Below are 26989 nucleotides of genomic sequence, written 5' to 3' on the forward strand. Positions count from 1 at the left end.
CCTCTTGTGGAAGAATGCCCTGATTACAAAAACTAAGCTAAGTAAATTATAAACTTTGTTAATTGACCTGAGCGCCTATTGGAATAATAATCTTGCAGATATTTATATGTGGAAAGAGACGTTGAGAGCTCTGCAGATTATCTCAAAATATATAAATATGTATATGAGAGCGGATTGTGCGAATATCAATATACCCTTGCAACTATTCAGGCCTTTGAGTAGAATTATTTGAAGTGAGCTGTAAAATTTTATAAAGTAAATTATAAGAGCGATATTTGAGGCAAGCATTTGGAACAGCGGTAATGGGAATTTGCATTTGAAACGTTGATGTGCCCTAGCTGCACTCGCTCTCTCTCTCTCTCTCTCTCTGTCTCTCTCTCTCTCTCACACATACAGACGCTATTTCCTCCTCTGTTTCATTGTTTTATAAAGTAACTTCTAGGAACGATATTTATACAGCTCATTTGGAACAGTGGCAGTGGGAAATACAAGAAATAAAATTACTCTGTGCTCTGTGCTCTGGCTAATCTCTCTCTCTCTCTCATGCTACGATAGATAGTAACAGCAAGCAGTTGTGAGACAACTCAAGTTGCTGCTTAACACTTTGGACACATATATGATAAATATAATATATGTTTATTTGTATTCAACTTATATATATATATATATATATATATATATATATATATATATATATACATATATTGAGATATGACAATTTTTCAACATTTCAATAACATTTAGTTTTTTTTTTTTTTTTTTTTTTTTTTTTTGGCATTGATAATATTATTTTGTCGTTCCATACGGAATGGAATCAATTCTGTAAGCAAGCAGCGCACTTGATGAAATACATTTGTTTTATGCTGCGGCTAACATGGCGCATGCTTAATATGTCGTCGCTCAATAAGCCGCTTGCTTAATAAACGTTCGGCTAATTAATTAAGTTAAATATTAATTAATAAATTTTGGTGTCTGCTTGCCGAGGTGGAACCAACAACAGCAACAACAGCAGCAACAACAACAGCAACAACAGCCTTAAAGCTGACACAGTCTGCTCACCGTTGCAAGTCATGCAATTAAGCAAATGATAAATCTATCATTATGTAGGCAATATGTGTGCTTGTGTGTGTGTGTGTGAGGGGTCGAGCGAATGGGCAAATGTAATTGTTGCGTGTGGTCAGTGGGCCACAAGTTGTTTGCCGTTGTCGTTCGCAGCGCGCTCGTCTGGCCGCGTCAAGTGTGCGTCCAGCTCCGTTCAACATGACGAATGCGCGATAATTCCATTTACGCTCCCCGCGCTCTATTGTGCTGTTGTGTTGGCGACGGGGCTGCAGCATATTTGCTGGTATTTATAATCTGCTCATTATTTGTATTTAAATAGGCACCCACCCCCCCGGCGCCTCGCTCCCCGAATACCACAACAATTCTATCTAATGCACATCTGTTATGTGTTTGGCCGTCGTAGCTGTTGTTGCCCTTGTTGTTGTTGCCTGGCTGCCTGGCTGCTTGGCTGCTTGGCCGGCTAACAACAAATTGAAGGGAAATGATTCCATTTCATGCTAGATTAAACATGTGTCCACATAATTTATCGATTATTTATCATGTGGTCGCCCGTTTGTTTGTCGACAAACTGACGCACCGCCTGCCGGGCCCGGCCGAAAAAGTACTATAAGTGTGTGTTTATCTGAGTGTGTGCGAGTGTGAGTGCGAGTGCTAGGGCTTGTGTCTCGCTGTGGGGGGTGGCCAGGCGTGGGCGTGGGCGTGCACGTAGGCCTTTGCCATGATATTGCGCACACAAGTGCAAAATTAGAAACAAAAGCTCAGCCCAAGGCGTTCTCTGGCTATTCGCTCCATGCGATTCCCAGCGCAGTTGCCTCGCACTCGCAGCAAACATTTCGCAGTTCGCAGTTCGCAGCTCGCAGTTGGCAGTTAGCAGTTCGCTGTGGCTAGTTTTTTTACGCTCTACGCATTGCATTTTTAACGTGCAGACACACAGGCACACGCACTGCAAAAAAAAATACACGGAAAATGGCAGCCATTTTGTAATCCGCATGCGGCTGGCTGGGTAATCACCTCATCCAGCTTCCCTCACGTGCGGTGGCTCTTGGCCGGGTTTTTGCGGCACATTGGCGCATTATGTGGCCGGCTCTATGGATGTTGTGATTTTGTTGCTGTGATTTCGTTTCTTTTTTTCTTTTTTTCCCGTTTTTCCTATTTTGCTTCTTTATTATTTTGCGCTGGTCAGTCGATCGATATTTTAAAGCTTAGCCAAATGGTGTGGCTGTGCTAAGCGCCTAAAACTATTCCAGCGAGAGCACCACAAATGCCAGCTTTGGCTGCTCCAAACGCATTATGGCACAGCCAGAGCCGCAGCTGTCATGGTTTTATCTAATTTGCCAGAAATGGTTGCGCATTGACGGAGCTGTGGCTACCAATTGATTGTTTCATCTGTGGCTTTGTAGATATAGGAATTGAAATATTGATAAAAATATAGAAATATTTATAAAATTGATATCTACTCTAACTGTGCATCACTGCTCTTTGCACAGATGGCGACATTCTACGCGTTCTGGTCAACAACTCGGCACAAATCAAATGCGATGTCAGCTCCAACTTGCCGGACGACAAAGTGCTGCTCGTCGTTTGGTATAAGAACAATTTGCCCATCTACAGGTAGGTTCACCTAAGCACTGTCTTGATGTTGAGCTGCGCTTGTACAACTCTTGCACTCCACAGCTATGACACCCGGGGCGCCCACGCGGGCACGCCCTCGCATTGGAGAGATGAGGAGGTACTCGAGGATCGCGCCGTCTTTCGCACGCACAAGGAGCCCGCCGAACTGATTATAAGCCCGGTCAAGGTAAGCATTAACCCAAAAGTGACAAAGCCCAAAGGGTCAGCAATACGGCATTCCCTAATTGAATTCCCCATTGTGCCGCGCCACTCGACAGGAAAAGGATGCGGGCAACTTTCGCTGCCGCGTGGACTTTAAGCTGTCCCAAACCAGGAACAGCAATGTCAACTTGGAAGTCGTGGGTGCGTATACAATGAATTGATTGGGATATGGAAAAAAATATACAACTTAAATAAATATTAAATGTATAAATAAATATATGTATATATTTCTTTTTCGTTTGCTTCAAGTTGGTTATTGTTTTATAAATATAATTTTGTGCTTATTGTGCATTTTTAATTAATAAAATTTGAACAACTTACAAATTTAATTAAACACAATATTGATAGGTAAAATAAATTAATATTTAAACACAAATCAGAGCAAAATGAATTAATTATCTGACTTGTGCAATGATGACTTCATTTTGATTATATGTTAGTTCGGTATATTCTTAAAATCAATACAGCTTTTTCAATAATTCACATTGATGTCAATGAATATATATTTTATTATAAATAAATATTGAATTTATTTTGAATAATTTTAATAAAATGCAAAATTAATTATTTTTTTGGCAAAGAGAAAATTTTGCTTTTATTTTAAGTTTAAATTATCCATGAAAAAATTGCATGCAAAAAAAGGAATGTTTCAATTCTGACAATTTACTGATGCAACCATTTGGTTTATCATATTTAATTTATGTAAATTATTTGCCTGTTGGCACGTCAAGATGCACATAAAAAAATGTAATTAACAATTATTAGCCTTTTCTTTTTTATTGCTGCGAACTGCACACATAAATTAGCTGAAATGATTTTTCGGTTAGCCGCAAAGCAAACAATTTAATATGCAAATCTACATGCGTGTGTAAACATGGCATATTCAGTGCGTATGCGCATGTGTATATGTATGTAAATATGTAAATACGTAAATATTTGCTGCAGGAGAATTCCCTTTGATGTTGCGCCATGCACAAATTGTATGTGATTTGTGGCTGGCGAATGTTTTCAAAATGTCAATTTGGGTCTTTGGCTTAGCCGGAATTGATTGGGCAAATGGATGCGCCGCACAACTAATTGGTCGACTCTCATTCCCTATTTATAGTGCCCCCGCATCAGCCGAATATTTACAATGAGCGTCGCATGCGCATCGATTCCCGAGCAGGACCCTACGAGGAGGGCGGCAGCCTGGAGGTGACCTGCGTTGTCTATGGCGGTAAGTAAGCGAGCTTTCTGGCATTCAGATCCACATAGAACTTGGCCCGGGGCAGATCCTATGAATTGCAATAAGCAATTAAAGTTTACAAGCATCGTTAAAACATAAATTTTCGTGCACGAAACTTATCAGAAATTAAAATCGCGCTTAAGAAATGAAAAGCAATCCGCAGAAGATGGCGCGGCCAGACAATGGGCCGTCGCATAAACAACAAATAATAAATAAGGTAAACAGCATTGTAATTGTTGAGAGAGAACGCCACAAAAGTCAACGAACATAAAAACTCAATGGAAAGCAAACGGCAAATGGAAATGAAGAAGGGAACCGCCACAGTCAATTTCTCAAATATATATATACAATGAGCACAAAAGGATTAAAAATTATCGACTAGGCACACAGCTAGAGAGAGAGAGAGAGAGAGAGACAGAGGGAGAGAGGGAGAGTGGGAGCGACAAAGGAAAGGCAAACAAAGTCAAAAGAAAGAAAAAGCTGCTTTTCAGCATAGCCAAACAATTGTTAAGTACACAAGAAAAAGCAGGAGCAGGAGCAGGAGGAGGAGCAGGAGCAGGAGGCGGAGGCGGCAGTCAACTGGCATTTTCTCGCATTGAAAGCATAAGCGACAGGCTGACAACTGCTACTACAAACAACCACAGGCACACACACACACACACACACACATACATATGTGCCATACAACACTTAAGTCAATTGTTGATAACGAAAACCAACGAAAAAAGAAAAGAAAGCGAAAATGCCAATAGTGAAAAAGAAAACTCAACGCTGGGCATTGTGGGCCTTGTGTTTCAAGCCGGGGCCAAATAACAATGGGTTACACTCGCAATAAGTATGTCACACTCAACACTAACAACAGCAACAGCAACAATGACGAGAGGAAGAACAAGAGCAATCGCGTGCTTTATCGCTGCGGACTGCGAACCACGAACTGGCGAAACTCTCTGGGCAAAACGGAAGCGAAACCACTTTGAATGGTTTGACATGTCAACGTTGACATAAAATAAATCACTAGCAAGAAAACTGCACTCCAGACTACCAGCTGGCAACCGGCAACCGGCAACCGGGCTTAGTCGAACGGGTTGGCACAGAACCCTATTTTAGCCCCACAACCACAAAAAATTGGGCACTATAACAGCTCTGTGTGCGTGTGTGTGTGTGTGTGTGGCAATTAAGCGAAGCCAAGAAATTGTTGCTAAACGCACCGCCATATAAAAGTACAAATGTGAATATATATCTATAAACACGCATATATATATGTACGTACATGCACTAGCCCAGCCAGAGCTTAAAGTGGGCGGCTGGTGGGTGGAAGGGGTAGCCTGATTAAAAGTTCTTTGAAACTTGCCAGGAGCAGCACTTGGTCAAGCCTCTTGACAGCCGAGCGAAAGCAATTTTGAAAGTGAATAACAAATGAACGGCAAATGGAACATTGTAAATATTAATGAATAGATATTTTAGCTTTTTTTTTCATGGAATATGAGAAATAATTAGCTGTGATTATTAAAACATAAGGCAGCTAATTTATAATAGAGCTCAGTGTGAGCGTGAGAGGAAGACAAATAATTGCCGCTGTACTCAAATTAAATGATTGCAATCAATAGAAATTAAATGCAAGCTTAAAGAATTTTTAATACATAAATTAAAGGCTTTGCTCTTGAAGAGTTTAGTTTAGTACTCTCTGTATATTAATTCGACTGTATGACACGCTCTTAATGAAACTAATTGCAGAGCATGAGTCAATGCTACATAAGCGCATCTTGACTCGCCCATTGCTAATAGTCCGATCAGATTCACATTAGACCAATATTTCCAGCAAACTGCCGTGAATTCAAGCTATGTGTCAATTTGAAAATCTGTGCAATTAAACGCTGAACAGAAGCCGGAAATAAATTACTGGCAATGTGCTCAGCTGGCAATCAGGAAGGACAGCACAAAGAGAACAAATTCCAAGTCGACGCTCGACATGCAAAGTCCATTACAAAAATTGCAATTGTGTAGAGTAAAAAAAAAAAAAAAAAATAATAATAATAATAATAAAAAGGGGAAGCCTCGAAAAGAGAGAGAGAGAGAGAGAGAGAGAGAGAAAGAGAGCGAGAGAATGAACAGTTGCCACTTAAAGAACTGCAATCAGCAGAAGTAAGTCAAAGCGAAGCAGTCGCTCGATGGGGCTGGCAATGAGCGCGCGCCTATGCCAAGTAATTTGGACTCCTCGGGTGGCTTGAGGGTGTGCGAATCGAGTAAGTGGCACTAAATTTTATTGCACTTAGTGCTGGGGGTGGGGTCATCGAATAGACCTCTGGAGTAGACCCGGCGCTGCCAACAGTTGCAAATGAGCGCGACACGCCAACGGGCTGCAAGTGCTGGAGCAGAAATAAAGTTATAAAGCCGCACAGTCTGTGGGGGCTGTAAAAATTGCGCTCCTTAAACGCCCCTCCCCCTCTCCCACTCCACGACAGGCATTAGGGATCATAGAGCATACATCCGCGGCTACGATGGGGGCCCAGCTGCTAATGCATAATATTTCGCGTTGCCTACTTTTTGGCACGTCATGAATTTAACACACGGCGCCTTTTGCCGTTGCCACACACCCAGTGCCAGAGTGTGTGTGTGTCTGTGTGTGTGTGTGGCAAACGGAAGTGCAGGCGTTTTCCGCTTTTGCCAAAGTGCGCCGCTGACATAGTAAAAATATTCTTTTCTTCTTTGTTGTTATGTTGCCCACACTCCTCCTCCTCCTCCTCCTCCTGCTGCTGCTACTGCTGCTGCTGCAGCTGCTGGCACTATTTGCAGGTGTTGTTACTGTGGCCAGGTTGTTGGCTACAAAATTGTGTGCATTTCTATTAAATTTTTCTTCTATTTCTCCATATTTTGTGCACGGAAATGTAACAATACGGCGAAACCTGGCAAGAAATTGTTTGCCACAGAGCGAGGGGAACTGTAAAAAAAAGAGTGAACGCAAGAGAGAGAGAGAGAGACTACAAGAGTTCGATGTGAAATGCATGCCACAAATTTTTGCAACTGTTTTGCATAATATTTTATACATTTTGCACTTATTGCGCCGGACTTTATTTTGTGGCTCTAACCGCACGTCAGTTGCATTGCTAAAAGTGGGCGTGGCACTGTTTTAGAGGCAGTCGCAAGAGCTCAAATTTAAATACTTCTCGGATGGAACTCTATAAATTGACTGTAGCACTGGATCATCAGAATTCATATTTAGTACTTGAAAGTGAAAATGAATAAAGAGAAATTATGCAAATATCAAAAATTTTGTATATAAGCTTCTGTTGGCATTATTAGCATGGCTTACGCCAGCAGCCTTTCAACGTTGCACTTTAAGGAGATCAGCTCTTCTTTCAGCACTTCTGATAGTTCGCCAGACTCAGCTAGCGGGAAAATCGCATTTAAATTCAGGAGCGCACAGCCAGCAAAGTTTTCGACCCCATGCAGATGTCTGTTATTGTTCCAACTAAATGCGGTAACACTCACTGAACAACACTGAACAACGGGAGTGAAACTTGCCACAGCCACGCGTTTTTCTTTTTTTGCGACCAACTCTGTTGAACAAATGACAACTTAGCAATTCAAGAAGAGATTGAGTGCGAGCTGCTTCCTGTTTTTGTTTGCCGTTCGGCTGGCAGCTCTTAAAGCGAGAGCAGGAGTCCTTAAATTTATTTTACAGCTTCCTCAATGGCCGTTGGCTGGGCGCAAAAAGCCAAATGCCAAACACCAGACACACAAAAACACAAATACAAACACACCCACACACACGCGCACACCCACACACAGACAGACAGACTGAAAGAACTGAAAGTGGAGAAAAGACAACAGCATAAAAAATATGTATGTGGCAGTGCACTTTTGTTACTATCAGCAGCAGCAGTAGGAGCAGCAGCAGAAGCAGCAGCAGCAGGAGCAGCAGTTGTTTCTGTTGTAGTTCCACTCGCCTTTCTCTCTGGCAGACATTCACACACTGCTGTTCCGTGCCTTCTGCTCTCGTGCCTTCTGCTGCTTGTATCACCCGCACAGCAGATGCAAAAGATGCAAAGATATGCAAAGCTAAACAAGCAAATATTTCAGAATTGCATAACTAACACAAGTCCACACATGCACACAGCATCTCTTTGCATGACTCTCTCTTTTTTCCTTCCCCCTCTCCCACTAACCGATTCTTATGACCCCCACACCAACAAATAACACAATGAGCAGACGGGTGCATTAGCGGCTGTGCCTTGCGCACAAGAGTTTGCAACGACTTTAAGTTCGCATGGGCAAATAAAAAATAAAAAAAATATAAATAAAACGCGAAAAAAAACCGGCGCTCATTAGGGCCGTAAGGTGGGGGCGGCTAAGCAACGGAGTTTGCACTGGGCGTGACAAAGCAATGTTAAAATGTCGCTGCTGGCACAAAAACCCGCTTTAGCTTGCTCTAAAAATACCGCTGCACTTGCAAGAAAAAAAAAAAAACAAAAAAAAAAAAATGAAACAGAAATTAATGCAAGCAAAATAAAAGTACACGACTACAAGATACTCTGTAAAGTTGAATAATAAAGAGTAATAGGGAATAGGTAAAAAACATAAGAGAATCTCTCCAAGGAATCCCATATAAAATCCTAGTGTAGTTGAGCATGCTCGCAATGGAAATTGGTCTACTTATAGGGTATGTGTGCAAGACACGTAAAACTGCAAACATTCCACACACATATATGTATGTGTGTGTGTGTGTATGTGTGTTCATTGCAATGCAAGTCAGTTTCTCTGCCAGCCAGAAAAGGCACATATAGAGCACATATTTGCCGACCCACACACACATGTGCGTGCTTGTGTGTGTGTGTGTGTGTGTGTGATGATGCTAGACAAGCTGAAAACAGCTGGCACGACTTTAAAATGAAAGCGCAAGTTGAGCCAAGCGATAAACACGACAAATGCTGCCCATAAAAGACAATGGCCAAGGGGTTTGCCTGTGGGCGGGGCAAAACAAACGTCTGGACGCTAATTAAATTTGTCCTCCTCGCCGAGCGCGGAGCAGGGGTGCGGGCGGCTCTCAAGTAAAAGCGAATGCGAGGCAAATTAGTTGAATTTATGTCCGAGCTGCACGCACATTGCCCCGGTCAGGAGAGCAGCACGTGGCCGGCCTGCAGCACTCACTACAATTGCTTCGAGCTAGCAAAAAAAAAGAGAGAGAGAGAGAGAGAGAGAAAAAAAAAACTGCATTGCTAAATCAAATTTAGTCGTATGCCATTTTTGTTTGTTTTATTGCTTTCTCTCTATACTATCTCCCTCGCTCTCTCACTCCATCTCCCTCCCTCTCTCTCTCTCTCTCTCCCTTTCTACTCCCCTCGTTCAGTCTCCCTTTTTCTATGTATCGAGTGCTCGCTTTCTTTGTTGCTGTTGCTGGGAGGCTAATAAATCACAGGCGACCATTAAGCCGCATACTACATATGCGCTAATCTACTGACACACACACACACACATGCGCAGACAAATGCTGCGACCTCAAAACACACACACACAAGCATGCCTGTGTGTGCATTGAGCGCTATTTGTTTGAGTGTGTGAAATATTTTCATAAACAACATAAAACTCGACCAAATGGCAGTTATTAATCAAAGTAATGTGCGTTTATTCGTATGTATGTGTGTGTGTGTGTGTGGGAGTGTCTGTGCGTGTGTGTGGTATTTTTCATAGGTATCAAGTGCAGTTAGTTTTGCTCAATTTGCAGGTGGATTTAATGGCACTTGGCAACATGGGACAACAATAGAACACTCTGCTCGTAATATTTGTGTACATTAAATAAATATACTCGAATCATATATAAAATATAATGATAGCCCCACAGCCTAGTCTAATATATGATCTACACACTGCAAAATAATGCCAAGCAAGGAGAAAATAATAATATCTTATATCAAAGAACTTCATCTAAAGTGTAGGGAATCCCCTCTAGTCTAACCAATTCATCAAAATTCTGGCTTAGCTAATTATGGTTTTATTACCACACACAACAAGTGCTCAGTGGGGCGCTTTGGTGGTTTCACTAACAAATTCCTGACTCGGCTACCTTTTGTTTATTACAGTGTAGAGTTCCTTTGTAGATCTGCCTTGACCGTTGCTATTAAATTAATGTGCGCTCATATACGCACACAAAAGCTAATTTCAGTGCTTGATTAAGTTGAAGTCGTTAAGAGCGCCCAAGTGCCACACGCTGCGTATGAGTAATGTGAGTTGATTCAAGTGCCACGACAGCGACAACGTTGATGGCGTCTAGCCAGCTAGCTAGCTAGCGAAGCACTCTACTAAATCAGAGACACAAATCAATGAGTAATTACTGCAAAATCTGTAACACAAATTTCCAAGATTATTTTTTGAAATCAGTGCATATACTTTGAAATTTACATTTTACAGTTCAAGCTAAAGTGCTTTAGCCCTGAATTAATCATATTTGTCACGTCTCAAAACCACTTTAAGTGCTGCGTAGCCCACATCATAATACGGCACATCAACCAGAAGCTACGGCCATTTGGAACTTTTCTCATTCGCATTCTCTTTGGCCATCCCCACAGGCTCGCCGCCGCCAACTGTCACCTGGCTGATGAATGGACAGCTGCAGAACAGCGTCGTCGATTACACATACGACGGCACCATCAACAGCAAGTTGGTGGTGCGGAACTTGTCGCGCATCCACCAGCATGCGGTCTACACGTGCCAGGCGAGCAATTTCCACAAGAAACATGTGGCCACCAATATAACGATTGAGCTCTATTGTAAGTACTCTCCAGCTATCTACAATATATGATAGATATATAATACATTTTATTTATATTCTATATTATATATATAACTGTACAAATTTGGCTTGGTTTGTGTTGTTGACTTCGTGTGGGGTCACTTAAATTGAAAAATTTTAAATTGAGTTTCAAGTGTTTGCAGGCGTCAGCAACAACAACAACAGCAACGCGAGTAAATGTACAAAATATGGTGCTAAAAACGGTTGGCCAAACAGTTTATTTATTTATTTTTATTTTTTTTATTTTTGGGCCAACCTGCAGCACGATTTTAAGCGTTGCGATAAAACTTTTAACAAATAGCTGTGCAGATAAAACCCATTCACGGCCAGCGCAAAAAAAAAAAAATGGGAGTAGTCAAATGGCACAAAAAAATATAATAGATAATAAAATGGCTTATGTAAATATTACAAATAAAAACCAACAACAAAAACAGCAACCGATTCTATTTTGAACGTCTGTTCGATTGTCCTGAGCTGTGAATTCACATAGCTGCAGCTGTTTTTAGGTTGGACATATTTGGTTTGGCCATAACATTTGCAGCATTTAACACACAGGAAGAGACGGAGAGAGAGAGAGAGAGAGAGAGAGAGAGAGAGAGAGAGAAAGAGAGGAAAAGGGAGTTGGACACACAGAGGCATGCATAAATTTGTTTTATCCAAATGCATTTCCAAACGGATTTATTATTTCGTAAGTTTTTTTTTTTTAATTGCCCGTTTGCGCGACACTGAATCGCATAGTAAATTTTAAAATTGTTTTAAATTGCAGCCAATTTGTGTCTATCTGTGTGCGTATGTGCGTGTGTATGTGTGTGTGTGAAAGGGAAAAGTTCTGCGCTTGATCCTGTAAGCCTTATTAGTATTTACTCTCTTTGATGCAATCAGAGCCGTGTAAAATGCTGATGTGAAATTTGCTTTTATGCAATTTGCAAATGCGATTTTCCATTTTCTTACAACCGAACTTTGTGTGTGTGTGTTTGCATTTTCCAACAGGATTGAGTTTTACACCAGACAGCAATTCAATTTTGCGTTTTTTTTTTCAGTCTACATTTTTAAATAATATTTATTTTTAATTAAGCTAATGGAAACTACAAGCGAGAATTATTGCAAATGATAATTGGTTCTATATGTTGGTTAAGTACTTCAAGAAGTCTTCTCAACACATCACTCAAATCGATTCCTTAGTGAAATTGTGCCTAAAAATTAAAGCTAAGCTAAAACAAGCCAAATGAAGGTTAAATATATTAATTTATAAATATTGTAATATCAAGTCGGAATCTCTTCGAAATTCGTGTTTTTCCCCGCTCAACTTTATTCAACTTCTGCAACTTTCAGTGCTTAGCATTATTTAGTCATTAACTTGGCTAACAGCCAACAAATAGCGTTTCTATATTTTTGAATAGCTCGCTATTAATAATACTTTCATGTAAAGTGCCAAATAAATAATCAAACTTTTGCCAAACAATACCCAAAGCCCGGGCAGAGCTCCTGTTGCATTGCGCCAGCTCCAACTCCGGCCATTGCCATTGCCAAATATTATGCCCCAGGCATAGCGCTAACAGCTAAAGATTGCCCATTGAATTTTATGGCACTTCGGAGTCGCTCTCACTCTACTCTCGCCCTGTCTCTCTCACTCTGTCGCTGTCTGTCCCAAAAGCAATTGCTGTCAATTTTTACTTAGGCCTGGGCTAATAAAAGTAAAAATGTTTTGCGACAACAGATGGTGATGCGCATATTTGATATTATTGTGCCTACACACACACAGGCATACACTCACACACTCCCACATACGAGTGTACGTGCAACAAGAGTGTCGCACTTAGACAGCATAAAATTTAACACGTCAATAATAAAAGCGCTGAAATTATTGGCCAAATGCGTTCGAGAATGTGGACCAAACAAGAACAAAAACAACAACAGCAACAACAACAACGGCAGAAATGTCATTGGCTCCCCGAATCGTGTTAATTAATATGGCAGACAAGTAGCCATATAAGAAGCATTGATATGAACGTCCTTACACTGCCAAGCATATTAGTTTTATGGCCCAGCACTTGACCTTGGCTAACAAGCTTTGGGTAGAAGGGAAAAGTGTGTGCCTTGGCTTGTTGCGTGGCCACGGAAATTTGTTTAGCTCTTACTTCTTCCCTCTTGCCTCTTGGCTCTGTGCGTGTCGCAGGCAGGCAAAAAGTTTTGAATAATAAGTATGACCTTAATTAGGTAATTTTATGGCCACTAACAATTAGATTACTAATGTCACGATTCTCGCACGCGCATCAGGCCAAACATCTGCGGCATATCCAGCTCATTAGCCAGCACGTTTTAAGTAGTTCACATATATATAAAAACAAACAAACTTTAAGTAACAGCCACTGATGAGCTGTATATTGCCTTGTTTATAGTTTGAATTGAAAAATTACTTAAAATATTTATAGACTTTATTTTACAGTAATTTTGCTCAGTTGAAAGAAGCCCTTGAGACAGACAGAGCCTTTAGGATATATGAATGAGGTGTAGCTAAGCCGAAAATGGGTTGAGTGAAACAGGGCGCACGTACATATATGACTGGGAGGCGGAATATTCAGCCGAGCAAAGAAGAATTTAAGGAGTGGGAGTGGGAGCTAATGAGTTGAGTATATGAGCTGCTGAGGTCGTACACAGGCACAAAACTACTATAAAGTTTGTAGTGCTACTGCATATACAGGGACATAAGAAGATAGAAACAGTAAGAGAGAGTGAGAGAGAGACAGAGTGAGAGAGACAGAGAGAGATATAGAGAGAGAGTAACCCTAAAATAGCGCATAGCCTATGAAAATGTGATCATTCCGTTTGAGCGACGCTCACAGCGCCCTAATTCTGTCGTGCTTTATTATCACTGATCGGCCCACAAGCGACCGAACCGAGCAAATACGATGTAGTAATACGAAGTAGCTTATTCATGCCTAAACTCGTGTGACTCAACTCCTTTAGCCTCTGCCATCTTTCGGGCTAAGCCTCATTATCTCTCCTTTTACCGAAGGCTGTAAAAAATGACTCCTTTTTCGATTATTTAACTCAAACTCACTCAAAACGCTCTCACTCACTCAGTCGATTTCATATGGAATGGACGTATGTATATCGCGAGTGAAGTCTATATATTTTTGATCAGATTAACGAGGCAGCTAGTTATATTCGTCAGTCCATCCGTCTGTTCCTCCATCTGTCCGCCTGTTCGAGCTCAGAACGTTTTCCAAGCTGAATTCGCCCGACTTTTAGCAACTATTCTATTCATTTAAGTTTTTGACAATTTGAACAAACGTTTGGCATTTACGAATTTAAATGTCTAATTATTAAAACAGCTCGTTTGCATAATTAATCAAGCCCAGCCAGTGGAGATGGCTCTCGTTGCTAGTTGAATTAAACATTTTTATGGTTTTCCAATGCAAATGTACATAATTAATTTAATTACAATCAAGTGTTACAGAAAATTAAAGGCAAAAAAGACTCTGAACCACATACACACACACACACACACACTCTCATACACACACCCAGGGGCCCAACCACATAGGTACAAGTGTTGTTTCAATAAAAACATAATAATAAGAATATAACCAATACCAATACATACATAGGAATGCGGTTGCATTCAACATTTTTTATTTCATTTGATACTTTTATTGCATTTTGGCTTAACTGAAATGTCATGCCTTTAAATGAATGCATAAAATACGCGGCCAACCGCAGTAAATGGAAAAACAACAGCGATTCCAATAAAAAATATATATTGGTTCGTTCGCATGAAAATGCATAGTTTATATGGCATATAATACAAATAGAAAACAGAGAGCGATACGTTCGGTTGGCCACAGATTAAATACGCTTACACACGATAGTAACTCAAGAAAAAAAATCATAAATGAAGTCTGTGAGAGTTGTTTATACCTGATTTTAATAGGAATGAGCGGAGGGATAACATTTTGGGGATGAGATCTGTCAAATCGTGTATCATTCAATATATATTTACGTCATAAATTCGTAAATCATCTCATCAGACTCAACAAATTTTATGCGCATTGTTCACTTTCTACGAAAACCTAATATGAAATACCTGCGAAAAGGGTATTAAGGCCAATAAACCGCTCGTCCGTTCGACCGTTCTCGGTAAATAGTTATGTGTCAGCCGAATGATATTTATTTAAATTCCGCTCAGAATCGCAATTTCGTTATATATAATTTAAATTGCATTTACTAAAGCATTAAACGAGTGGAAAGTAAGAAGAAAAAATTGTAAATAAATTTGTTTTCTAGGTAATATTATGGTAACAATGTGCAAACGCGATAATGAACCTGGCCACATTACGTGACCATGTTTACATTCGTTTCATCAACGATTTTAGCAAATATGCATATACACACACACACACACACAATTGAAGTTTAAGTGCGCTTTTTAATTTAGCATGTAAACAATTCTCAACCGCAATAAATACAAACATTTCACATTTTGCATCAAACAAGTAAATGCCCGAAATGTATATGATTCATATTATATTATACATTATATAATTTATATATATGTACATGGATATGTTATGTATATACAGGTATGCAAATATTATTTTATATCAGTTTGTAATAGAGCTGACAGATTAATTATGAAGCGCCTTTTGATAGTAGTGCAAAATTAATTAAATTTATTTCCATAAAATGGGAATTACCAAATCATTGTTTGACTTTTCCCTTCGATTGGCGCAATTTATTGATTTGCTTTGATAAAGCAATGTAGCCATATTAAACCACAGCCGCAAACACTTCTTTGGCTTGCCATTTGCACCATCTATTTGTTTCAGGGTTCACCTGATCACGCCATTCAATTGGATTGAAATCTATCACCCAGCCAAGGGCAAGAAAATAATTAAATATATTCCAATGGCTATTTGAAGAATGTCCTTGCTATATAAACAGCAGAAATGCAGTCTGACTTATGCTTCATCATCGGAATCTATTTGAGACTGCGACACTTTGATATACATAAGTATAGACCATTAGTTATTATTAGTTTGCAGTCATTCACAACAAAAGGAAACTATATATAGGCCATTAGCTGCTGCTGGTTTGCAGTCATTCTCAACAATAAGAAAGTATTATTTATCAGTAAATCAAGGCATATAATATTTATATACACGGAAATTATTAAAGTGTATGTATGTGCATACCTTGACTATTTACATACATCGACATGTATGTTTATTTGCTATTGTTACACGTGTGATAGTGGTTGTTGTTGCTGTTGCTGTTGTTGTTGTTGTATGCTAGTGTACAATTGTTGAATAAGCGCTGGAATCGTAATTTACCGCAATTAATTTTAATTGCGTTGCTTGTCGATTTTCATTGCGTTTTCGATTTTTCACACACAATTTGAATAAATAAACATAAATGGCAAAAGGGGAAAATGGAATGAATTGAAATATACACATGTATATAAAAAGAGCTTAAACGCCATTTAAACACATAAATTAACTATAAATATTAATGGATGCAAATACACACACACATGCACATACATTTGTGTATTTGCAGTGCGTCCACTTCTGGTAGAAATCAGCTTCAACAATCAGCCCATGTCAGCTGACCGTAAATACGAGATTGAATGCCAGGCAATCGGATCAAGGCCGCCGGCGAAAATTACCTGGTGGATGGGCAATCTGGAGATGCACGGCCACAGCCAGAAGGTGAGTTACATCAATTGACCCACACAAAAAGATTTCAAAATGTAACCCGCTCCGACCCCTCTAAAGGTCACCGAGGATGGAAATGCCAGCACCTCCATACTCTCCATCACCCCAACGCGGGAGGACCACGGCAAAGCGTTGTCCTGTCGCGCCACCAACGAGCTGGTGCGCAACGGCATAAGAGAGACGGCCATGAAACTGAATGTCTTCTGTGAGTACTCCACGAATTTGTGATGAATAATCAAAATGAATAATCGATATCAACATCAATATATATTTATTAATTATTATTATTATTTTATTAATTTTATTTTAATAAATAATATTCAATATCAATCCTTATACAGCTCTTCAAAGACAGCTTTAGCATTCGTTTTCTGCCCCTGCCCTAAGTCTGTTATCAGTGCAGCTAATCAGCCTGTCGAATGGGGAACAGTCAATGCAAATGTTTCGGCTGTCTGACCCACTTCGAGTCACATATTATTCAATTCAAGCAAATGGGATAAGCCGGCCCCAGTTCAGCGCAATGTCAATAAAGCTTGAGGTCTGCTGCAGGGTGGGCAGGGGCGGTTAGGGGCACGGGCACGGGCACGAGCACAGCTATCCCTGTCAAATAATTACACGCATGTTGAACACGCGCTTTATTTTATGGCCGTAAGTGGCACGTAAACTAGCCGAGGTGGGGCTCGGGCTGGCAGCACAATCGGCAGGCGGCGGTGTCATAAAGTGTGCCGAGCGCTTATCACCCGTGTCCTCGGAATCAATACTGATTTGCATATAAATTTCGTAGACATGAGGTTATTTCCATTCTCTGGTCTGTCTTTTTATTATTTTATTCTATTTTTTTTTTTGTCTCTCGCGGTTTTCAGCCCGAATGTCAAGCGCTTGTTTTATGGGCCAAGTCAACAATATGCGCTCAAAGTTTGTTAATAAAATTTCTATGTCAAGATATTAAAAAGGCAACTTGTGCCCTACCAGCTGGCTCTATGCGAGTGCTCTTCGCATAGTGTCAGCTCAAAGACTTTGACCCAGGCACAAACCCACACACACACACACATACACATACACATATATGCATATAAAGTATATGTAAGAGCACTTTCCTTTATGTTTCAATAGTCTCGAGAATTTCGCCAACGTTGTCGCTGTCGTTGTCGTTAGGCAAACAGTTGCCACGTCTATTATCTAAGAGTTTTTGCGCATCGTTCCCCATTGCCAGGGAAACTTTACTCCTTTCAGCAGCAGCAGCAGCAGCAGCAGCAGCAGCAGTGGCTGAAGGAGCAGCCTTTGCTGCCGCAGGAGCATTTCACGATGTCTGCGTGGGCGCCGTGAAGCAGACTCTCAATTTTACGCGCGTCGCTTGCTGATATAAAAAATTAGATAACAATTTCAATTTCCATGCTCATTTACATGTTTATAGCGTGCTTAAAATATTTTGGGAGCTCCGAGCTCCTCTCTCTCTCTCTCTCTCTCTCTCTCTCTCTCTCTCTGTTGCTTTTCGTTTCTGCATCCTGTGATTTCCTTTCGCTTGCAAAGATTTTTGTGTCTTCTTTAAGCGCGCTGCCTGTTTGCACTGTGGGGTAAATTGAAAAGTTCCCCTGCACTTCGCTGCAAATGAGCAGCCAATAATTGTGCCATTATTCCACCTAATATAAGAATTGTCATAAAACGAAGTTATCTCAAATTTTATGAAATCTCTGCGTTGTACCTTGACCTAAAAATACAGGAAAATACTGAATAATACAAGAAAAATACAAGAGAACAGAAATGCCAGCGAGAAGCTAAGCAAAAGATTTAATTTTTCGCACAATCAACTTGAATTAAAAATGAAAATTAAATGAAACGGAAACCACTAAAAATTAAAGTCATATCCGCAATAAAAGTAATGACGCAGCAGCTACCCAGAAAATAAAAAAAAAAAAGAAAGAAATAAGCAAGCCGACGAAATATGGACAATGTCCATGCCAGAACTAAGTATGCCCAAGCCGTGGGAAGTTCCGCCAAAGCTGACTGCAAACATGTGCTGACAGGGTGAAAATCGTGAAAGCTCTGCGGCCAGGGTGGGTATTGATGCTATAAATAAACCATCCATTCGGGCTTACAGCTCTGGAGGAACTTTTGAGGAGCCAAATATATTTATCAATTTGATTTTTGTCCGCATTACCAAATCGATTGGCATCTCAACAAACAAGCAGCTGATATGGACTTGGCTTAGTTCATAAATAAGATTTTCTAAGAATATAAATAATGTAAAGGAATATAAATAACCTATTCAGGCAATCAAAGTAGAAGTTCCAGCTCACATCGAGTCAGGCTTACAGGATTTATTTAATTGCAGACCCAAGGCTATTATTTTCCAGCTGAAGTTGAGTGTTGTCTAATTCTTGAATAAAATGATTATTCACTTAGCAGCTGGAGTGCTTTATTTTTGTATTTCAGTACTTTTGTCTGTCATAATAGATTACACCCACTGCCGAAAGTTTTCAGCTAGGGCAGATGCACACTATTTTCAGAACTATACACACTGCACATCTGCCATTCGCAATTAATTTAGCTCTAAGCCAATTTTTCTCAGTTTCAGTCGGTTGGGCCGGGACAGAAGTACTTTTAAGTTAATGTAATTTATATGGCCAGTGTCGAGAGAAGATAGAAGAAGGAGAAGCTGGAGCCAGTGGAATCAATTTAAGGGCTGCTAACGAGCAGTTGTTCAACTTTTTACGCAACAGACAATGACAGGCCTCACACACTAGAAGCAGCAGGAGCAGGAGCAGCAGCACGAGCACGAGCAAGACTAGCCGAAGGAGCCGGAGGAGGCAGCACATTGCGAATGTCTGCTACAAACTGTGGCAGCGGCATTCAAAAGTCGTTAGGTTAAGCTGCAGTTACGGGTTTCGGGTTTCGGGTTTGCTTTGCTTTTGTGCTGCTGCAGTCGGACTGTGAGCCATAAAATGCATTAGCCAAGTAAAGTTGGCCAGTTTGGGTGCTGCTGCTGCTGCTGCTGCCACTGACCAGCTTGGCCAGTGACAGTTATTACCACTTAAGCCCATCTAACCGCAACAGTGTGGCCAGCTAGCGAGCCAGCCAGCCAAACCCCTGAGCCAGTGCTCGAAGCGAGTATTGCGCTTCCCTGTTCGGACGGCCATTCGCTACAAACTGGGCTTAAAGTCAACGTTAATGAACTTGTTGAGCAGCAGGCAAAAAGGTCTTTAAATTATGCAAACAACTTTTGCCTTTGTCTCTGCCCCGTTCTCTCTCTCTCGCGCTCTGTCTCTGTCTCAGCCTTTGTCACTGTTTTTGCTCGAATTCTTTAGCTGGCTGTCATTCGCTGGGCTTAGGCAAGCGATTTTCATTTTCATTAACAAGTCTTTCCAAAGAGCGAAATCGGCTTAAAGAAACTTGTTTATAAAACGTGGCAAAAGAAAACAGTAAGCACAACCCAAGACCAAACTACAACAACAATGCGCCAAATAATAAGAAACCATTGCCAAGAAGAAAGGTAATGGCGCTGGACGGGGGGCGGGGCGGTGTGCACGTACTCCTACGAAGCGACACTAATCACAGATAAGAGCAGATTAACCCCATTTCCCTTTTTTGTTGACCGTTTCTGAGTTTTTCTTTTGCGCATTTCTTTCTCTTCTTGCCTTTGTTTATTTTCCTATATTTTTTTTGACTGTGCTAAACTTGGCTCAAAGTAAAGCAACAGCAAATTGCAGTTGATAGGCTGGGCCAAGACCAAGACTAAGACTACACACACACACACACACACGCACACTGGCACAGACTCACACACATCAGCAACATGCAAATGTAGCCATAAATATGTGTATATATGCATTAGAATCAGCTGGTCATGTTTTTATACTCATTCACGAAAGTGAATCAGTATATTGGTTTTGTGCAATGTCCGTCTTGCTGTCCGTCCGTCTGTCCGTCTGTCCGTCCGTCCGTCTGTCCGTCTGTCCGTATGAACGCAATCTATTTCGGCGCTATTGAAGCTAGAGACTTGAAATTTGGAACACATACTCGTGTATATCTCCGATTTATAAAGTGTTAAAATTTTCCCGATCCGCCCACTAGGGGCGTGGCAAATCGGAAAATGCATTTTCCGATATACCAGAAATCATGTTTGTTGAAGAGCTAGAAAGCTGAAACTTGGTATGTAGGTCCGCGTTGACCACCCAAGATCACGAGCTATGGCGGATATATCTACGCCCATTGAGGGCGTGGCAAATCGGATAAAACTGTATCTCCTAAAGTTGTAAACCTAGAATGCTGAAATTTTGCACGTCAGCTAATGGTATGATTCTATAAAGTCTGAAGATAAATTATAAGTCTACGCCCGTTGGGGGCGTGGCAAATCGGACATGAAGATATGGTGATTTTTTAAATTCTCCTATATTTTGGACACTATTGATGGCAGAGACCTCAAATTTTGTACATATACTCGAACTGATCACCCAAGACCAAAAAGTTTTGTCGGATATATGTCCGCCCACAGGGGGCGTGGCAAACCGCAAAAGTGTATATCTCCTAAAGTATAATAGCTAGAAGCTTCAAATTTGGATAGTTGAGTTACTGGTAGCCTCCTCTATCGATTCCCCAAAAATAATTTTTACGCCTCTTTAGGGGCGTGGCATATCGAAAAGTACCCTGTAATTTTCACATTTTTTTAGGGTAAGCATTCAAACTTTGCAGTTAGGGTAACGTTATCTCTTTCTAAAAACTGACCAAAAATGAGGTGTCTACGCCCAGTTGGGGCGTGGCAAATCGGAAAAACCTGTATATTCTACAGTATTAGAACGAAACTTAACTACTAAATTGTTGATGGGATGTGAATGAGTATTCCGCAGTCGGTAACGCCCGACTGCAACGTTCTTACTTGTTTTTTTCTCGCTCTGTTGCAGTTATACCCACCTTGCAGCTGGACCTGGGCTCGAACCTAAATCCCGAGGATATCGAGGAAGGCGATGATGTTTATTTCGAGTGTAAAGTGCATGCAAATCCCGCCGCTTATAAAGTTGTCTGGAAGCATAATGTAAGTAGCAAAAACACTTTTCAAATCCAAAGATTTATCAAGACTTATCGACTGAAGCACAGAGTGTGTGTGTGTGAGAGAGAGAGGAAGAAATAGGGAGAGAGAGAGAAAAAGAGTGAAAGTAAAAGAAAACGGGCAGCATTAGAGCGCATTTGTAAATGCAGCTCATTGATATTCCTTAAATGAAATATGTTTATGTATGCTATATATGACTATATGTATATATGTATATTTTTAAATCATAGGCATGTTAGCCTCATTATGCGTGGCCTTCGCTGAGCACTTATTATCTGTATATGCAGAAGTGTGCAACTCGTTTGGGCCAGCACAAAATATGGCCTAAGTAGATTGACCTTCAAGTGCTCTTCAAATAGCTCAAGACAATCGTGGATACGGAAGCGAGGCTTGTGCTTCCGGCAATTCCCCTGGCGTTGGCGTGCAATCAATGTGTGCGTGTGTATGTGTGTGTGTGTATTTGTATAGCCTCTAATAGGCAAACCGCCAGTAAATTATGATGAAACCGAAATGAAGTGGTCATTTTTACTGAATTATTGGCCAATTATTTGAAGGCAATCGAGTCAAGCGGCCCACTCGAGTGCGGCTCAAGTCCCACTTCAGTCGGGCCCCCAAATGTGCAAAACTTTGCGTTGCAAATCATTTGTTTATTAGTTTTACAAGTACTAAACAAAAACTTGGGCTAGCTGGCCCAAGTAAGAACAATAGATAGTGAAGAAGCTCAGAAGAGCAGCTCGAACAACAAGCGAATAAATAATGTTCAATGTGCTCGAGCCGAAGCAAGTGAATCAAGTGTATGAATAATATGAATGCTAATTGAATTCATTAGTTGGCGCCGCAGCAGCAACAAAAGCCAAAGACCAACATAGCTGAGCACAGGGCAAACAACATCGAAGGCAGCAACGACAATCAGGCATAACTTTGGCAAATGATTATAATAAATAAACAAGAACACGGCCAAAAACTTTTGAGGAGGCCACAGGCAGCGCACAAAGGCAGCCGAACACAAATGTACCATGAACTTAAAGTTGAGCTGTCAAAAAGAGACAGCAGATGAATAATGAAACGAGATGGCAGAGCAGAATACGACAATGCCACAAACAGGAAAGTTGTCAGAGCTCAAATGGAAAAATGGCAAATAAAAATACATATGTGTATGTATATATTTACATATATTCCTATATGGCTGTCAATCAATTTGTAGACAAATTTCAATGTTAAATACAAATCGAGGTTACGTCTTATATATATATATGTTATATGCGTATACTTATTGAAGAGAATGTCGAAGAGCAGTTACTGTGGTGACATATTAATAGAGCCGAGTTTGATTAAACTACAACAACAGCGACTACAAATTAATGGTCATTCATAATGCATCACCTGGACGACAATTATGACAATTCGCAAGTAAACTTTCAGTTGCTTATAGACAAAGTCCAACCAAGTTTGCATAATATTCATAATTGGATATTTCGAGTGCGGTATGCAAGCTGCTATAACATAAATTGTATACTCATTGGTTGTCACCATAACAAAAGGCTTACACGCAATAAAAGCGAGACAGACAGACAGACAGACAGATGGCTGGATGGATGGTGTGTGAGAGAGCGATTTACACGCACATGCAAATTGCAGCTCATGTCGCTGTTGACAGGGCTAACAAGAAGACTAAACAGTTAGTTAGTTGGTTGCCAGCCAATTGACTTGCTCAACGTCATAACAATAAAAGCTGAGTGCGAAGCAAAAAGCGCTAACGGAAATGAAATGAAAATGAGGTAGAGAGAGAAGGACCACAAAACAGAGGGAAGCAGATACACAGAGATAGCAAAAGAGAGAGAGAGAGTGATGGAAAGAGGTAGAGAGTAGCAAAAACTGGCTAAATACAATTGGCTATGCATTCAGTTTCTTTATGTGCTGCCTGGATTGTGTCGAGCTCACATGGCGTATGCGTAATTAGTCCGAGCCAAGCCTTACGCTTACTGCGTACTTGCAGCAGGCAAAAGGAAAAGCAACGACAAAGACTAAGCGAAAGTCAAACGCAAGTCAAGTGCAAAGCAGTCCATTGTCAAATTGGAAACAGCAATTTGTGGGCAATTTCAATTGGAATTAAATTAAATAAGCTTGTGTGTGTGTGTGTGCGTGTGTGGCATCTTTTGTTTTCGCAGACGGACAGCCATCAGACTTGGCTTCATAATGAACTAGATTGATTATGGCATTGTGTGTCTCGTTCTGCATTCACTGCAATTTACTTAATCAAAAGCTGAGTCTTCACTCTTCAAGCGCAAGTGGTTTTGAGCCACGTTAACTATGACATTTGTTAAGGCTTTAAGCCAACGCACGTAATATATAGAGACATATATTTACAGCTGTAATACGTGCGTATGTGCGTGTGTGTATGTGTGTGTGCGTGAGTGTTTGTGTAAACAATGACAGAGGACAACCGTGCTAAATTGTTGTTGGCGTCGCTTTGTCTTTGTCAGTTATTATTCAATTATGCATGCCAACAATTAACGACGAGCTGGCAAATTAAATTAACAATTAGTTTTATTAAACTTGAAGCAAAACTTTTACCTCTTTGAGTGTGCGTGTGTGTCGATGTGTAAGTGTATGTTTGCGTATGTGTGGTAAACTTTTGCATGCTCATTAAGAAGCTGGCAACAACTTTGATGGAAGACGTTGCCAGCGCAACCGAGCAGCAATCGTTGAGCAGAGGGTAAAAACGCAAAGACCGATTTCTGCATGCTTCTGGCAGTAAAAGTTATTTAACACATGCGCATATTTGAGAGCGTCTCTATGTATGCGTGTGTGTGTGTGCGTGAGTGCACTTATTTGTCTTAATGGAAGTGCTGAAATAGCAAACATAAACGGAAAATTTGATTAGAACTGAAACGAGCAATAATACAAAGCATTTTTAGCTACAATTTATTGAAGTCTGTTGGTGGATTGCTTTTGTGATACAGCACAAACAGAAGTAGAGATCAAATATAAATTATTTTAATATTAATAATATTATTAAATTTATTTTATTTTTATTCAACATTGTGCCTACAATTATTTGAGCTATTATTTGAATTTAATTGAGGAAGAAGAAGGAAGAAGCTAGATTCTCTTTTTTTTTTATATAATAAATAATAGTTTTTAATATATATATATAAAGTTGATCGATTTCTAGACAGATAAGTAGACTTAGGGACTTAGGCAGTCATTTCCATAGAATATATCCTTCGCTCTAGCTTAACCAAGCATTCGATTCCATGAAAAGAATTTTAAAGTGAAAAACGGCTTTCAAGTTGTTCTGATTATTCCGTCAGATGTGTACAAAACTCAATTTGGCATGCTGAAAGGCGAATTGATAGTCAATGCGTATGTCGGAAAGTTTTTGGTGACTTTTGAATGGCACGAAATGAGGCATAAATCTAGTTAAAATACCAAGAAATGTGTAGTTGATGCGAGGGCAAGGAAAATGTTGTGGAACTCGTAGAGGGCAGCCCAATCAGACTGGCCATTAAGCAAATGGTCAACACTAATTGGGTATTTATTGTAGCCGTAGCAGAAGCATTGGGGCAAGGGGCGGGCGAGGGTGCAAGGGCTGGGGCGGAGAGCGTCAGGCAAACACAAACATGTCAAGGCGCTTGTCTCTGCAGACAGACAAATAAAATGGCAGCGCATAAAATGCGCCATTAGCACTGAGGGGGTGTGGCGAGGGGCAGGCAGTTGGCAGCTGGCAAAAGGGTTGTGCGAATGGCAGCAAGCTGAGCAGAACGGAAAAGCCAGTGCGGAAAAGCTGCTGCGGATGTGCCTTCAACTATTGAAATAATCCTCAACTGAGACGGAACGCAGTAGAACCCACTTTCTTTTTTTTTTTTTTTATTTGTTTACTTATTCACTTTTACTTTAGTTGTGTGTGTGTGTGTATTTTTTCTATTGCTCCTTGTTTGCTTTTTGTGTGACAACCTTGAACTTTATTTACTTTTGTGTGCCTGGCGACATTTTTATTTGTTTTATGACAACAGCAACAACAGCGGCCGCTGATAAGGGCGCTGGCAAGCGGCAGCCAACATCTTGGGGTTATTTAAGTGAGGCCCGCGGGAGCAGCGCGAATAGGGGTCAAGCGGAGTGGGAGTGGGAGTGGTGCGGGCGCGGGCTCAGTGGGCTTTAATGCTGCGACTATTTGTGTGTGTGTGTGTGTTTGTCTGTCTGCTTAAGGCCAGCATTGCTCGTTGGGTGCACCAGGAGTTTAAAGTGCGTTCATTACTTATAAATATTAAGCATACGACTAGTTGGCCTTAGTGCATAGATAAGATCAAGCAGCAAAATATGGATATATACATATAAATACTTATCTATATACATATGTATTTATATACATTGTGCAAACATTCCGTTGATTGTGGCTCCACTGCCAAAGGCATTGTTTGGCCTGTGTCAAACAGGCAGACAAACGGCCAGACAAAGGACGCGACCAGGCACATGCACACACTCACGCACACACACTCACACAGTGGAATCAGAGCTATGCCCCAGTTCTCGGAAAAGCAGGCAACACTATTATTAAAGTGTTGCCACATTGCATTGTTTGCCCGCGCTTATTGTATACTATTTGCACATATTCTCAAATGTATTTGCGCCACATTCTACTTATGCATACACATACCTATATCTACATGTGTGTGTGTGTGTGCTAAGGTCAGGATGGCTTTGTTCGCCTTGCGTTGTTTGTTGTTTTGCCATTTTGACTTTTGTCGACAATTTATACACACACTTTTATTTATTTCACTGTTGTTGCTGCTTTTGTTGCCATTGTTCGTGGTTTGGTTGTCGTTGTTGTTGTGCAAGCCAAAGTGCGAATTTGTTTTGCTGCTAAATGGCACAAGGCTCTGGGGAAATGCGTCAAAATCTTGTCGAGTGCCAGCGCATTGGGAACGCCAAACCTACATCTACGATGGGCGTGGCCAGCCCACAGCTGCCAGCGTGTGTTGAGTCTATACTTATAACGCGAACGTGCTGCTCGCACAGGTCAAGTGACTGTGTGTGTGTGTGTGTGTCTGTGTGTGTATCTGTGTGTGTGTGAAATTTAAGTAAATATTGGTCGATTTTGAGCTTTTTGCTAATGCCAAACACGTTTCACACACTCACGCCCAATACTCTAATGAAGCGCCTCGCGTGTGACTGCGCGTTTATGAGCAACGAAGTTTTCAGAGGGTTAGCCTCTACAATAAATGAATGCTCCACTGACCTTCCGCCCGAGAAGCAAGCTCGACCGGAATAGTAATGGCATTACATTTAAATTGGGGAGATTCGAAAGGCATAGATAATTT

General features: G+C 40.7%; 1 protein-coding gene across 1 annotated transcript in view; it reads left to right on the forward strand.

The window, feature by feature from the left end:
• side-VI (sidestep VI transmembrane protein) overlaps positions 1–26989 on the forward strand; it is a 91222-nt gene that overhangs the window by 46739 nt on the left and 17494 nt on the right. The window contains exons 3-10 of the mRNA XM_089463186.1: positions 2550–2673; positions 2737–2860; positions 2952–3036; positions 4001–4111; positions 10684–10884; positions 16467–16618; positions 16685–16829; positions 21523–21653. Of these exons, the coding sequence (XP_089319312.1) occupies positions 2550–2673; positions 2737–2860; positions 2952–3036; positions 4001–4111; positions 10684–10884; positions 16467–16618; positions 16685–16829; positions 21523–21653 (1073 nt within the window). The remainder of the gene's footprint in view (positions 1–2549; positions 2674–2736; positions 2861–2951; positions 3037–4000; positions 4112–10683; positions 10885–16466; positions 16619–16684; positions 16830–21522; positions 21654–26989) is intronic.

The sequence above is a fragment of the Drosophila arizonae genome, chromosome 2, assembly GCF_054131065.1.
Source record: "Drosophila arizonae isolate 15081-1271.41 chromosome 2, UAZ_ARI_1.0, whole genome shotgun sequence".
NCBI lineage: Eukaryota > Metazoa > Arthropoda > Insecta > Diptera > Drosophilidae > Drosophila > Drosophila arizonae.